The 15,012-nt window shown below is 39.8% G+C and overlaps 1 protein-coding gene across 1 annotated transcript in view; it reads right to left on the reverse strand.

The window, feature by feature from the left end:
- The window catches only part of LOC102189642, a 247,782-nt gene that overhangs the window by 179,453 nt on the left and 53,317 nt on the right, over window positions 1-15,012 (reverse strand). Inside the window, 1 exon segment of the mRNA XM_018038501.1 lies at window positions 47-280. Within this exon segment, the coding sequence (XP_017893990.1) occupies window positions 47-280 (234 nt within the window).

Here is a 15,012-nt window from a genome sequence, read left to right on the forward strand (position 1 = left end):
GAAAAGCTGGACAGATAGTGATCCATGTGCAAAAAGACCAGCTTACCACATAAAGGCTTTCATGGAGAAACAATCCCACGTCATAAAAGTTTCCACCGTGATTCACTGGGTGTGTCCTGGTCTTCAGCTGCTCCTCCAGGTACCATTGCAAGACACGACCGCCTGGTTGACCGAGCAGGGACACTTTGAGGAAGTAGGAGCCTTGGGGCACCTTGTTCTTGAGACCCCTGATGCACTTCATCTGTATCTGAAGAGGCTGAGGTGACTGACTCTGCTCAACCTAAAGAAAAGATGGGTTTCTTGAATTTCTTGAACAATGCAGGAATTGGGTAAAACCACACAATTAGCCACAATGCATTTCTCAGGGAGGGAAAAAGTAGACAATTATTTTTACTCAACCTGTAATTGTCAGGTATTAGCTGTGATAACAGAGGCGGACTACAGGAGATGTAATTAGGGGGTCAAAAGGCATGCCTACCGATTATGTGAGGGAAAGTTTAGCCAGTTCTTAAGCGTGGTATGTTAATGATCTGTGACATCAGAAACCATTCATCTATTATAATGAGATAGAATGGACAGGAAACTAACACTTCTGAAAACCACACAGCAGGCCTCTTAAGGGATGGATGAACATGGACAGCAAGCTTGAACGGTGACAGCCCTTACCTCTCTCACTAATCAGAGATCATGGGCCCCATTGATGATGAGTGATGTGCAAAACAGGTCAAACTAACACCTCACCTGATCGAACGCTTGCCTTTAATTTCAACATGAGATCACCTTGCCCCACAGGCTTCAACTGAGAGTCTAAATAAATAAAGGAAGAAGAGCGTTTCTATCTGCTTCAGCCTAAAACTTGGCATGAACTGCATGTAGGTAAAGAATATGATAGAAGAATATTTTAATGCACATTTGAATTTCATTGCTTACCTTCAGCTGGAACCAAAGGGCCATTCATTTTTAGTAAATGCTGAAAAGTTGGTACAAACTGATAAGCTGTTTAATGTCCTATTGCTTCAGATTACACAAAAATTAAACTGAGATTATTAATAACTTAAAAGTCATAAAGGCATGTTTTCTACCCTAATAGCCATAAGGATAATTTGACCTTAAAGAATTCTCTGTTACATTATGCTTTAAGCAAAATTAATGTCATTTTTAGAAACAGGTTACTCTCCTGGCTACCCATGTTGGTAGCACCATCCGTTAATCTGCAGTTAACAGTAAAGCAGTTTTAATCCTGCCTAGACTTTATTTTGTGCGAGATAATATATATTTCCATATAGACAGTGTGCTTCTGGAATCAAATCACAGTTAAGTAAACAATGAAACTTGCTAAACTTCTTCTGCTTTTTTCATACAAGTCAGACAACCACTAATCAGAATAACAATTATTTTTTGGTTTAATTATAAAATCTTAATTAACAATAAAGACTTAACCTTAGCATTTTGTTTGCCAAAAATATTTTAAAAATTAACACCGTGTGAATAAATAAGACAATCTCTTTAAACCTCAAGGCAGGATTACTGAAGCAGGCAGACTGAGTTATTAAACACATTCTAAATTAAACGCCTCTATGAATTTTATACTGAAATATATTGTGATAGTTTTGCATGCCAAATGTGACATTTTGTATTTCAGATTCATCTTCTGTAGTAATTTTGGAAATGTCATACAAACAAAGATTTTGTCATTTACCAATGGAATTACTATGCATGGCCGCTTAGCCATCTTTTGCTGGCTCTCGTGGTTGTTTCAAGTCAGCAAGCCATAAAAAATCTTTATCTCTCGGAAACACAGCAATTTGGAAGATAATCGAATGGTGACTAGGGGGCAGAAATGCCAGTCTGAGGAATTATCCCACAATCTCTCTTGCATTTACAGCCTTCCTCAGAGCGAGTGTCAGCAGAGGGGAGAGAGGAGATGGAAAATTCATCAAATGTCAAGCCTTGTCTCATTTGCATGGCGGCAAGTCGGCCTCATTGTCTAGGGAGAACCCACCCTGGCTCCATGGACCCAGTTTCGAGGAATTCCAGTGGCTTCGTGATGGAAGCTTTTAGCAATTCTATTTCAGCACAGAACCCTCCTCAAAATGAGTTGTTAAGACCTGCTAGGGACGTCCCTGGAGGTCCAGTGGTTAACACCTCATGCTTCTACTGCAGGGGGTATGGGTTCAAGCCCTGGTGGAAGAACTAGGATCCCATGTGCCACGGGGCTGGGCCAAAAAGCAAAAGGAATTAATTAATTTTTTAAAGACCTGCTAGAACTCTGTTTATCTAAAGCATGGGCTCTGCAAGAGGAAAGGCACAACAAGAAAGTGAGTCAATGAAACTGACCTTAGATTTACCTTCTTTACATCAGAGGGGAAAAGTCTCTGGAAACTCACCTTCCAGCAGGGCCAAGGCCACGCCGCTCCCTTTGATGGGTGGGTTACTTCTGGGAGGGTACCAAGCTTGGCTACACCGCCTGCTTCACAAACATTTGGATCTGCGATTACTCCTTGACTTGTAGTTCTGTAGCAGGCATAGTAAGAGGGGAGATGAAAAGAAGAGACATTGATGATGGCAGATAGTGGAAAAGTCCGCCTTTGATACAACACACAAGCTGATGTAGCCCTTGCACGTTTTCTCGGAATAACAAGAGTCAGAAAAACACCACGCCACAGTGGATTCAAGTAGGGAGGTGAGTCATTTCTGAAATGAAACCCTATAAAATATGCGACTCTCTGTAAGAGGAGGGTGCGGCAGCCCACTCTGGTACTCTTGCCTGGAGAATCTCATGGACGGGGGAGCTTGGCAGGCTACAGTCCATAGGGTCGCACAGAGTGGGACATGACTGAGGCGATTTAGCATGCACACATGTAAGAGTTCCAATTCCTAGGCCAGGAAGATAACCTGGGGAGGAAATGTCAACCCACTCCAGTATTCTTGCCTGGGAAATCCCATGGACAGTCCACGGGGTCACAAAGAGTCGGACACGACTTAGCAACTAAACAACAACATATGAGCTAAAGATCTTCCAACAATTAAAAATGACTTGTTTTGGAAAGTACCAGATCCAATACTTGATGAAATGTGTTACCACTTCCTTTTCTGTCATCACCCCTTCAATCTTATGAATTGTTGGAGAAAACATGGGGAAGAATTATTTAAAGACATGAATAGCTGATATGACGTAATCTTTTCATTGTTTTCAATACAATGTCCAGAGATCAAAATCTATCCGTGCATGCTAAGTCACTTCATGTCCCACTCTTTGTAACCCCATGGACTGTAGCCTACCAGGCTCCTCTGTCCATGGGATTCTCCAGGCAAGAATACTGGCATGGGTTGCCATTTCCTTCTCCAGGGGATTTTCCTCACCCGGTGATTGAATCTAAGTTTCTTACATCTCCTGCATTGGCAGATGGGATCTTTACCATTGTGCCACCTGGGAAGGCTTCAAGATCAATGTCTAGCTTCAGAATGTTCCCCAAGTTTTTCCTCCTATTAACATTTACTGGCTTGATTTGAGGTTTTTCTTTATCACCTTTTTTTTTTCTTCTTTCTTTTTTTTTTCAATCTTCACGATTCCTAACAGCCAGCATTTCCAAATTCATCTGAATTAAGAAGGATCTTGCATTTCACTTCTCCTGGCTTAAGCTTAATTCCATCAGCAGGGCCATCTGTGACAATGACAGCCCCTCCACCAGAGGAATGGCCTTTTTGGATCTCACAGCTGATTTAGTTTCCTGGGATAGAAATGATTCCCCTTAATTTAGTTAGAGCTACATTGACACAAGAGTTCATTAGGACACCCATTTGCTGGCAATTCAATTTCAAATTAAATACACTTTGTTGTAAATTTTATTACTTTTAAACTACTGTATCTATTGTCTGTAATGGCCCTATTATACAGTTATGAAGGTAAACCGATTTCATTAGTAAACATCAGACATGTTATGTAAACCACAGTAAGATGTTTTCCTCAGTTTCTTCCTTTGTTCCCATGGCAAAAAAAATGTAAAGCCCTAGTGAAATATCCTAAAAACTTAATCTAAATAATTATATACTGAATTCATGATAATCATCCTAAGGTGGGGGGTAAGAAAGCAGGGTTCTCAGTTGTAATTTGCGTTCTTTGTAATTAAAGGGTTTCTAAAAATACCTTCCTTAGTTAAAAAAGAATGTGACACACATCAAAAGGTTAATAAACAGCTTCAAGAGGATGCCGGCTACCTAGAGATGTCTAGTGGCTTGTGGCCCCTTGGAGTCACCATACTCTAGATCAGGAGCCAGACATCACCTTACTTCTGAGTCAGGACTTGTAGCAGAGTGTTCTTTTCTCTCCTGTATACAGCTCTTATTATCACGTTTGTAAAGATATAAATATACATGTATGTTTGTGTGCTATATAAAATCTAATTTTATAACAATACCCCCATCAAAGTCACTCGTTCATCCTCAGCCCGGAGATAAACACTGGTGAAATACTGAGGTCTATTCCCCACAGCTAAGGCTTCCCTGGTGGCTCAGTGGGAAAGAACCTGCCTGCCAACGCAGGAGACGTGGGTTCAATCCCTGGATTGGGAAGATCCCCTGGAGAAGGGAATGGTAACCCACTCCAGTATTCTAGATTGGGAAATCCCATGGATAGAGAGAGGAGCTTGGCGGGCTACAGTCCGTAGGGTTGCAAAGAGTCAGACACGACTGAGCAACTGAGCCTGAGAATTCTTCACAGCTAGGTAGCAAGACTCACTGTTTTTTCTTTTACAAAATGAGGCTGATGCTGTAAATACTTGGTAACCTGTATTTCTCACTTTGTGCATTATACATATTTTCCAGGAGATAGTACAAATTTTTAGCAATGACTTCGTATTTAATTTTAAGTGTCTACCGTAATTTATTTAAATAATCCCTGTTATTAGATATTTAGGTTAGTTCAAATTTTCATGACCATAAGTTAGCCTATAATTAATTTTCTCTCGCATATAATGGGGCGCCAACATCCCTGGCTATTTGGGGATAAAGTCCTATCTCTAGAAATGTAGCATGTAGTAGGTATGCTTGTCTATACCTTATTGAGTATTGGAAGGAAACCTCCGCAATATATAATCCTGCCCATATGGTCTATTTTTTCAAGTACTGAATAATATTCACAGACGGTTGTCAGATGATACTTTATTTTCACTGCTAGTAGGATTAAGAGTTAAGTAAAATGGCAATGAATAAACAGCACTGGTGTATAACAAGGTTTCTCAGCCTCCGTGCTGTTGACATTTTGAACCATATAATTCTTTGTTGCCCTGTGCATTATGGAATGTTTAGCAAGATGCTTGTCCTCTGCCCACTAGATGCTGTTAACAGCTTCCCCCTAGGTCCAGTCATGACAATCAAAAATACCTCCAGTTATTGCTAAGTGTCCCCTAGGGGCAAAATTGATCCCCGCTGTGAACCACAGTATTAACTGGTATTTATTTAGTGCTTCTCACGCTCACTCTTTGAAATGCATTATATTTATTATCTCATTTAACCCTTAAAATAATCCACCAAGGTATTATTATTCTTGCTTCACTGATGAAAAGCTGATGCTGAGTAAAGTTCTATCCCTCAACCTCCCGTTGGAGGTCACATAGTCAAAGAGGGAGAAGCCCAAGCTTCCAGAGGAGACCATCCCCCCTGAGAACCTCTGAACCTGTACCTACTACTCCTGCACCTCCTGAGCTGAGATGCAAGGGCAGAAACTGCCATGTCCCAATCTTAGAAGCTCCTACCCTGTATCAGGGATTTGGATAGTCTCTGGAAGACTGAAATCCCCTCCTCAAACTGTCCTATATGAACGAAAAGGCGCAGATACATCCCAGGAGGAAATGGGGTCATGGGTCTCCCAAACCGGAACCTTAGGGCGAATCAAGCTAGGGGGTAGCCCATAATTAGTCCACACCAAAAGGAACAAACAAGAAAATAAAACACATTAAATGTACCACTAAGGGAACGTACTTCTCAAATGTTCTGTCGCTCTTTAAACATGACATAGGAATGTATTCACCGACTCCTTTCCAGTCAAATGTCAAATCCTGCATGAAAGAAAACAGAAATGAAAAAAAAAAAAAAGATATTCCAAATGTACTTGAACATCTATGTAAAAGCTGGCTTTCCCAAGACCAGGGTATGCTGGCTCTTAAAGGTTTCGGTTCCAATATGAACATGGGAATTATACCAATGGTAGCCACCGTACACACTTCTCAGGTGGCTCAGTGGTAAAGAAGCCACTCGTCAAGGCAGAAGATGTGAGTTTGATCACTGGGTTGGGAAGATCTCCTGTAGGAACAAAAAAAAAAAAGGAAACCCACTCCAGTACTCTTGCCTGGGAAATCCCATGGACAGAGGAGCCTGGCAGGCTACAGTCCATGGGGTTACAACACAGTCAGACAAGGCTTAATGACCAAACAACGAACAAAAAGCTACCTTATTATGGAATCTGAATTTTCTCACTCTGCTTAGGTACTTTTTGGCCAAAAAGGTAGAGAGAAGAGTACATGATATAACCAAAAGAAGGAGAAATGCCTTGGGGATACCAACACAGCTTTGTCTCTTTCTATTTCTCTGTTCTCTCTCTCTGTCTCCCTGTCTCTGCCTCTCTGTCTCTCTCTCATACACACACCCTTTTAATGGTACAATTTAACAAGACAGAAATGGATATGTGGCTAGATATTTAGGATTCTAGCGATGTTAATAATAATTGTGATCATATAATTTATGATTTAATCTGGGACATTTTGAAGTCAAGGGGAGATTTTAATTATTCTAGGACAACAGGCATAACCCAGAACTCTCCCTTGAAAACTGTAATATATAGTAATCCTATTAAAACATTCCTCCAGATGTTCTGAGAAGATATCATACAGGCAAATATCAACGTATTGACTGAAAATGAATGAGACAGAGAGGGAACTCAGGATGGAAGCTGCAGCCCTTTTATAACCTAATCCTGGAAATGACATTCCATCACTTCTACTGTATGCTATTGGTCATACAGATCAATTATCCTTGTACAGTGTCAGAGGGAATTACACAAAGGTATGAATAACAGGCAGTGGTGGTTAAAAAAATTTCTGGTTTATGTCTGCCACTGCAGGAGACATAAGAGATACAGTTTCTATCCCTGGGTAGGAAAGATTCCCTGGAAGAGAGCAGGGCAACCCACTCCAGTATTTTCGCCTGGAGAATCCCATGGACAGAGGAACCAGATGGGCTACAGTCCATAGGTTTGCAAAAAGGCAGACACAACTGAAGCAACTTAGCACACACACACACACGCTTGAATAACAGAAGGCTAGAAGCATGCTTCTACAGTGATTATGAAGTCCAGACAAGCGTTGGGAAGTCCTTGATTAAGCCTCAAGATCTGAGAATAACTCTGTGGCTCTCAGCTCTGTTCTCTGGACTCTGGTGTCATCTTCTGGATAGTCTTTCCTTTTCTCATGAAAGGTAGTACGTGCTTACTTCTAAGGGATTTTCTAATCCTGTTTCCTGCCAGTAGAATTTTGTAATTCAAAAACCTCTTTTTCTTTTGTCCTCTCTTTGTTCTTTTCAATCAAAGCAGGTGATCTCTCTGCTCATGTAATTCCACCTAAGGCTTTGTGGGTCTTCTATTAATCTTAGTGGATTACACCTCATTAGACATTGACAATATTCACTATGTTCTTACTTTTTAATGGCATAATGAAGGTTACATTTTTCTGACTCTGCATGCCCCTTACAAAACTAACATAGTCATTTGTGAATTCCCCTCTTCTAAGGTGTGTCCACTAAGGTGTCCAGTCATTTCTTATAATGAAGCTGCCAGCAGAAAATGGCCTTTAGTAAGACTGGCACCCATAATGCTCTGCTTCACCGAGCGCTGCTAGAACTACTCAGGGCCATTGGAATCAAGAGAAGTTTATGTATTTTATTTCTGACTTGATCTTTTAAAATATTGAAAATTGAGGTGAGGTTGTCAGTGTGGAATGTTCGAGCAAGGAGTCCGAAACAACATGACTTCATGATTACTACCCTATATTCAGCATAATTTAAGTATACTGCCTTAAAGACATAATTTTGGGGGTTTTGTTTTTTTATTTCTCTAAAATAGTCCTGCTTCATTAGTTCTCTCTATAGAACTGATCCAAGAGAGGAAAATATAGTTGGAAAACCTGTTAGTCCACTTGAGAACATGTTTTTAAAACATAAATTTCAAGAGGGAAGGATTAGACACCAGAGTCTCTTATGCATACTCTCTGTTTGAACCTTCTTCATAGATGTTTCCTACTTGTGAAATAAAAAATTAAACAGATATAAAATAATTGTTGTGGTCATAGTAATACTTTAAAGGCTCTTTATCATCTTAGCAAATTTGTTATATCTGTGAAGTCTTATTGAACAATAAAACGGGATGGAGTCATAGCTAATAATTTTTTTAACCTAAACTAATATATATTTTTTTCTGAAAAGAACCTGAAGCATTAAATCTAATATATGTATTAGATTTAATATATAATATTCTGATATATATATTAGATTCAATGCCATCAACCTGCGATACATTTTTACATGAAATATATATATACACATATATTTTAAAGGTGGAAAGGACTTTAAATATGAATTATTCAATTCATTATGTACATTTTCTTTCATATTCACAAAAGTTGATGATGTAAATTTTAGCCCACACTAAATACCTCAGGAATATCAGAGCTAAGAAGAGGCAACAAGAGGAAAAACACATTTTAGATGGCGAAAAGCCATTTACTAGGCTGGTGGCTCAGAAGTTAAAGTGTCTGCCTCCAATGCGGGAGACCCGGGTTCGATCCCTGGGTCGGGAAGATCCCCTGGAGAAGGAAATGGCAACCCACTCCAGTATTCTTGCCTGGAAAATCCCATGGACAGAAAAGCCTGGTAGGCTAAAGTCCATGGGGTTGCAAAGAGTCAGACACAACTGAGCAACTTCACTTTCAGGCAGTCTTTTTACTATCAAAAAGACTTTTTTAGTTCACTTCCTGAAATGAAGGTCCTTAATATAAAGGAAAAACAAGAGTTTGGAGAAGCTTGCTTTAACATTTATAAATTTATAATTTGTTTTCTATTAGCAGTATATTTATGGGGATTTTCAAGCATGCTTGTTCTTTTTTTGACTCTATAACTGTCTTTCCCTTCGCATTGAGGTCATTCATCTTAAGGTTTCATGATCACTGTGTATTACCTTCATTAACAATTTCATTAACAATTCTTTCAGGAAGGAGGTTGGTGGGTTACAGTCCCCCAATCATGGACAGAGGAGCCTAGAGGGTTAGTCCATGGGGTTGCAGAGTCGGACATGACTGGGCACACACATGTATGTGTGTGTATTTGAAAATCTAAACCAAAGGCATTAAAGCAAAATTAACATGCAAAATGCACTCAATAAGCTCCTTGGCTTCCAATTCATTACGTAATAATCTCATCGGATCTAGGACTGCAGAATCACAGAAAAAGGAATGTCCACAGTTGTATCTCTCCAAAAATAATTAATTAATTCAACTTTATTGATCATCCTCTTGGGACACGGAGTGCATTAAAATTTTAAGCAATAATTCAAACGCTCCCAGCTCATTCATCTTTGTTAGCTGAACAGTCAGAAGTTGTGAGAACGATTATTCATCCCTGTTTTACAGACTGAAAACAAAAAGCTAAGTCATAGAGATGTTAACTTGCTCAAGATGACTTAGTAGGACATGGAATCACTGAGATTCGAACTCCTGGTTGCCCACCCCCAGACCTGCGCTCTCACCCGCATGTCACACCGCCCACTTTTATGTCATATCACCAGGTATCATTTCTAAGAACCTCTCCTAACAGAAAAGTGAATCCAGAAGCTAAGCTTTAAAAATGAAAACAGCACACTAATAATAACTGACTTCTATATAGCACTTTATTCAAAAAAACACTTGCAGAAACTTTTTCACATTTCTCTTTCACAACATTACGAAGGAAGAAGGCGAGGATCGTGCCCATTGCTTTCCAGATAAGAACACTGAGCTACAGAACACCTTCAAACAGGCTGTGCTTAAGAGCACACAAGTGGAACGTGATGTAGCAGGATTCCCAGTCAAGCACGTTCTTTTGTAACTTGGTGAATTTCTTTCTTCTGTTTTTATCACACGGCAGAGAGCCCACTTGTCTGGCTTATAGTTTTGAAAACAATAGACTAAATGTCTTCAACTGTTTTACCTAGAGATATTTTGACTGATTCCTACATGCGTTCCTATTTTTCTGGTTAATCCACATCTTTCTTCAATCTAGAGATACAGGGACAGCCTCACAGAGACCAGCCATTTCCTTCCAGGAATCAAGCCCGGGATGGCTCAGTTATCGCTGCCTCGGGTGGTACACTAAAGATGGATAAAAACAGAGCCGCACTATCATCCAAGGAAACAGACCACCCAAGAACTGACAATCGCAATTCATCTGTATAAGTTTGTCTTAAAAAAAATTAACTCATTGCTAAAATCACAAGGCCAGTAATTCATGTGTCTGTTGACTATTGGATTCATAAATGCATCTGGTAAAGAATCCATCTGCAGTGTGGGCGACATGGGTTCGATCCCTGGGTTAGGAAGATCCCCTGGAGGAGGGCATGGCTACCCACTCCAATATTCTGGCCTGGAGAATTTCAAGGACACAGTCCATGGGGTTGCAAAGAGTCGGACACGACTGAGCGACTTTCACTTCACTTCACTGCATAGAGTAAAGCATAATTTAAAGAGCAAACAAAGTACCTTATCTCTTGGAGTCAGCTGCTACCATGTTATTGCTGAGATATCCTGGACTTTTCTCTCTGCTCTATAATTTCCTGAACTTTCTTTTACCTACGCTGCCTCCAGATGTTGGTCTGACCTAGACTGCCCAAACCCTTTGGCAAGCTCAAAAACCAGCAAAACTTTCTCCTCCTGCTTGAACAACACTAGTATTATACTACGAGATTTCCTCCTGTTTATGTTCAACCTCTAGTGTATAGCAAGTCAACAACAGGTCTCAGCTATTTTTCTCCAATACTTCCTTTATTCATTATCTCTTTGACACTGGAAATAGGAAATGCAAACAGAAAAATTATGTTCCAAACTTCATCCATCCCCCATCACTGCTTCCTTAAATGTGTTTCCACTCTTAAATGATTTCCTCTCAATCGAGGAAAAGTAAATAAGAGGTCAAAGGAGAAACTGAAAAATATGTTGAACTAAACGATAAAATATAACATCTCTAAATCAGTGGAATACAGCCAAGAAACAAAGAGAACATTTACAGCAAAGTCTACATTGTAGTGAAGATATATAAAATCAATGATGCATGCTTTTATCTTAAGACATTTAAGAAAGAAAGCAAATTACCCCCAAAGTAAGCAAATGCAGGTGTACTCAAGAGTCTGATTCCTTTTTTGATGTTTGACTATAAACAAGACCTAGCCCCCACCCCAAGCTCCTCTTCTACGCCAGACACTTCCCACCTCAGTGTCAATAGGAAGTTGAAATCATACAAGCACCTGCTGCTCATGGAAACTTCAACCTGACCCCACCATCTAACCACAGTAAAAGCCAAACTGTCTCCACCCTCTGCTTTCTCAAGCCGCTTGTAGGCCTGAGCTGTTCTTCCCAAAAAGCATCATTACATGAGTAATAAGCCTTTTCATATCCTCTTCTTTTTCCAGTTTTTTTTTAAATTTTAAATATTTTTAATTGAAGTGTAGCTAACTTACAATGGTGTGTTAGTTTCAAGTGTACAGCAATATACAGCTATATATACAATATACATCTACTTTTTTCCGATGCTTTTCCCTTATAGGTTATTACAAAGTTTAACTAGAGCTCCCTCTGCAATATACACCTTTTCATTGGTTACCTGTTGTATATATATAGTAGTGTGCCTGTCTTAATACCAGACTCCTAATTTATCCATCTCCTGCCTTTCCCCTTGGTAACCATAAGTTGTGTTTTTTTTTCTATTTTCTGTAGGTTTATTTCTCTTTTGTATATAAGTTCAGTTTTTACAAGTCCACATATAAGCAATATCATATAATATTTGTCTTTCTTTGGCTGGCTTACTTAGGGTGAAAATCTCAAAATTCACCCAGGTTGCTGCAATTGCCATTATTTCGCTGTTTTCTATGGCTGAGTAATATTCCATGGTGCTTATGTACTACATCTTTTTTATTCCTCTATTGATGGTTATTTAAGTTGCTTCCATGTCTCGGCTACTGTAAATATTGTTGCAATAAATATTGGGGTACACATATCTTTTTAAATTATGGTTTTCTATGGATATATGCCTGGGAGTGGGATTACTGGATCACATGGCAGCTTTCGTTTTCTAAGGAACCTCCATCCTCTTGGTGTGTGTGTGGCATCATCAGCCTTTCTAGATGAAGTGAATTTGGGATGGGAGTTGGGATACTTTGCACATCATGGCGTGATACAATAACAGGAAATAACAAAGATAAAGAAAGGAATCAGTTAAAGAGAAATTGAATGAGTAATAGACAAAACCAAAACAAACTAAAAAATTAGTTCTTGAAAATATTATGAAAATAAGGAAAAGGAGCGAACAATTGGTCCCAAATGGTGTTTGGAGAAAAGCTGGACAAGAGGAATGAAGCACAGCACGACGGCAATGAAGACAAGTGTTAATCGCTCAGTCGTGTCTGACTCTTGTGACCCCACGGACTGTAGCCCGCCAGGCTCCTCTGTCCATGGGATTCTCCAGGCAGGAATACTGAAGTGGGTAGCCATTTCCTTCTCCAGGGGATCTTCCTGACTCAGGGATTAAACCTGCGTCTCCTGCCTTGCAGGCAGATTCTTTACCATCTGAGCTACCAGGGAAGCCTTGTATAAAGAAAATAGGGAATTTTAAAAGGAGGGTAGAGTGATAACCTGCAATAAGGAAGGATGAGTTAGTTTTACCATCAGGGATACCTCTTCCCCTGGAAAATTGCTTTGCCTTTTTCTCTATATTTTACAATATAATATACACATTGAATCAAAATCACTTTCATCAAATTAGTCAATGCTTCTTATATGGAGTCATACTCTTTAATTCAGTGTTTCTTAATTGTGGAGGGAGTGACATCCCCTGACACCACCACATCACCACCATCAAAGCAGCGTTTCAGAATCACCTATAACGCTATTCAAACAATACTCTGTTGGTATTTTCATATTGATCACTGTGTCATCTCTTACACTGGCAAGCTTCTCTCCCTGAGGGACAATTACTGCGGAAAGTGACCCTCTGTTAACCATGCAAGGAAGTCTGTTCACTTTCAAGCTCTGTTGAAATCATATTGTTACTGTTTAGTCAGTAAGTCATGCCCAACTCTTTGCAACCCCGTGGACTATAGCCCACCAGGCTCCTCTGTCTATGGGGTTCTCCAGGCAAAAATACTGGAGTGGGTTACCATTCTCTTCTCCAGGGGATCTTCCCCACCCAGGGATCAAACCCAGATCTCCTGCATTGCAGGCAGATTATTTATCACTGAGTCATCAGGGAAGCACCCCTGGAAGGTTGAAATCAGGCAATCCATCAGAAGAGAGATTTTGGCAGCCTAAAGGGAAGATGTAATTCTCTTCTCTTACCTGAACTTCTGAAAAGGTAACCCTAGGTATTAATATTCCAAACTGTTACTTCAGAGGGTACATGCAGGGCTTTAACCCATGGGCTGCCACATTTCTGTATTCATTTTCAGTCTTTCCACCATAGAAATGTGTGGGAGATGGCTATTAGAGCCATTTGCTCTGCCTGGGGGCTAATTACTCTATTTGGTTCATTTTTGAAAATATTATGTTACATCCAAAGGCAAGAAAATTGATGGAAGCTTGTTTCAGGTTTGCTTATGTAATTTTGCACAGATTAAATTAGTTAATCAGAAATTATGCTGGCTAAAATAGATCTGTTGGTTTCTAAATCCACAGTGGAAAATTGCTTTTTAAAAAATAATTTAAGTGGCATGCTATTTAAATATATTTCCATCAGTTCTCTCAAATGTGAGACTCGAGTTGTAACAACCCTAAGGGAAAGTCATGGAGGAGTGTAAGACTCCACGAATACAAGTTTTGGAAAGAGTATGCACCAGTGACCTCCTTCAGCAAAATGCTACAGTATCTACCGCAAAGAATGGAAGGAAAGAAAATTTGAAGAGTCAAGGGAAGGGTACAGGGGCACCTGAGAATTCTGGGAGAAAAATGAGAAAAGAATAACAGGCTTGCTGTTTCAGTTTCCTCACCTAAAACATGAGAATCATCACACCTATCTCCCATGGTTATGTAAAAAAAAAAAAAAAAAAGTATCAAAAATTCCTGACCCAATGCCTGGTACTCAATACAGTTAATTTCAATATATTTTAAAAACTAATATCATTTAACACCATGTCCATGTTCATATTTCCTTGCTTATCCCGAAACCATGAACAGAGGAGCCTGGTGGGCTATATACAGTCCCAGACAGTCAGATATTATTGAGCGACGGAGCGCGAGCACACCACAAAACATCCTTGGGGGAAATTTTGTCTTGGTGTTTCTTGATAGAACTTATTGGTGAGCAAATTTTAAGACCTTAAAAATGAAAAGACTGGTTCCAAATAGGAAAAGGAGTACGTCAAGGATGTATCTTGTCACCCTGCTTATTTGACTTCTATGCAGAGTACATCATGAGAAACGCTGGACTGGAAGAAACACAAGCTGGAATCAAGATTGCCAGGAGAAATATCAATAACCCCAGATATGCAGATGACACCACCCTTATGGCAGAAAGTGAAGAGGAACTAAAAAGCCTCTTGGTGAAATTGAAAGAGGAGAGTGAAAAAGTTGGCTTAAAGCTCAACATTCAGAAAATGAATATGGGAAAGACTGAGGGCAGGAGGAGAAGGGGACGACAAAGGATAAGATGGTTGGATGGCATCACTGACTCAATGGACATGAATTTGAGCAAACTCTGGGAGATAGTGGGAGACAGGGAAACCTGGCG

The sequence above is a fragment of the Capra hircus genome, chromosome 23 (genome assembly GCF_001704415.2).
Source record: "Capra hircus breed San Clemente chromosome 23, ASM170441v1, whole genome shotgun sequence".
NCBI classification, from domain to species: domain Eukaryota; kingdom Metazoa; phylum Chordata; class Mammalia; order Artiodactyla; family Bovidae; genus Capra; species Capra hircus.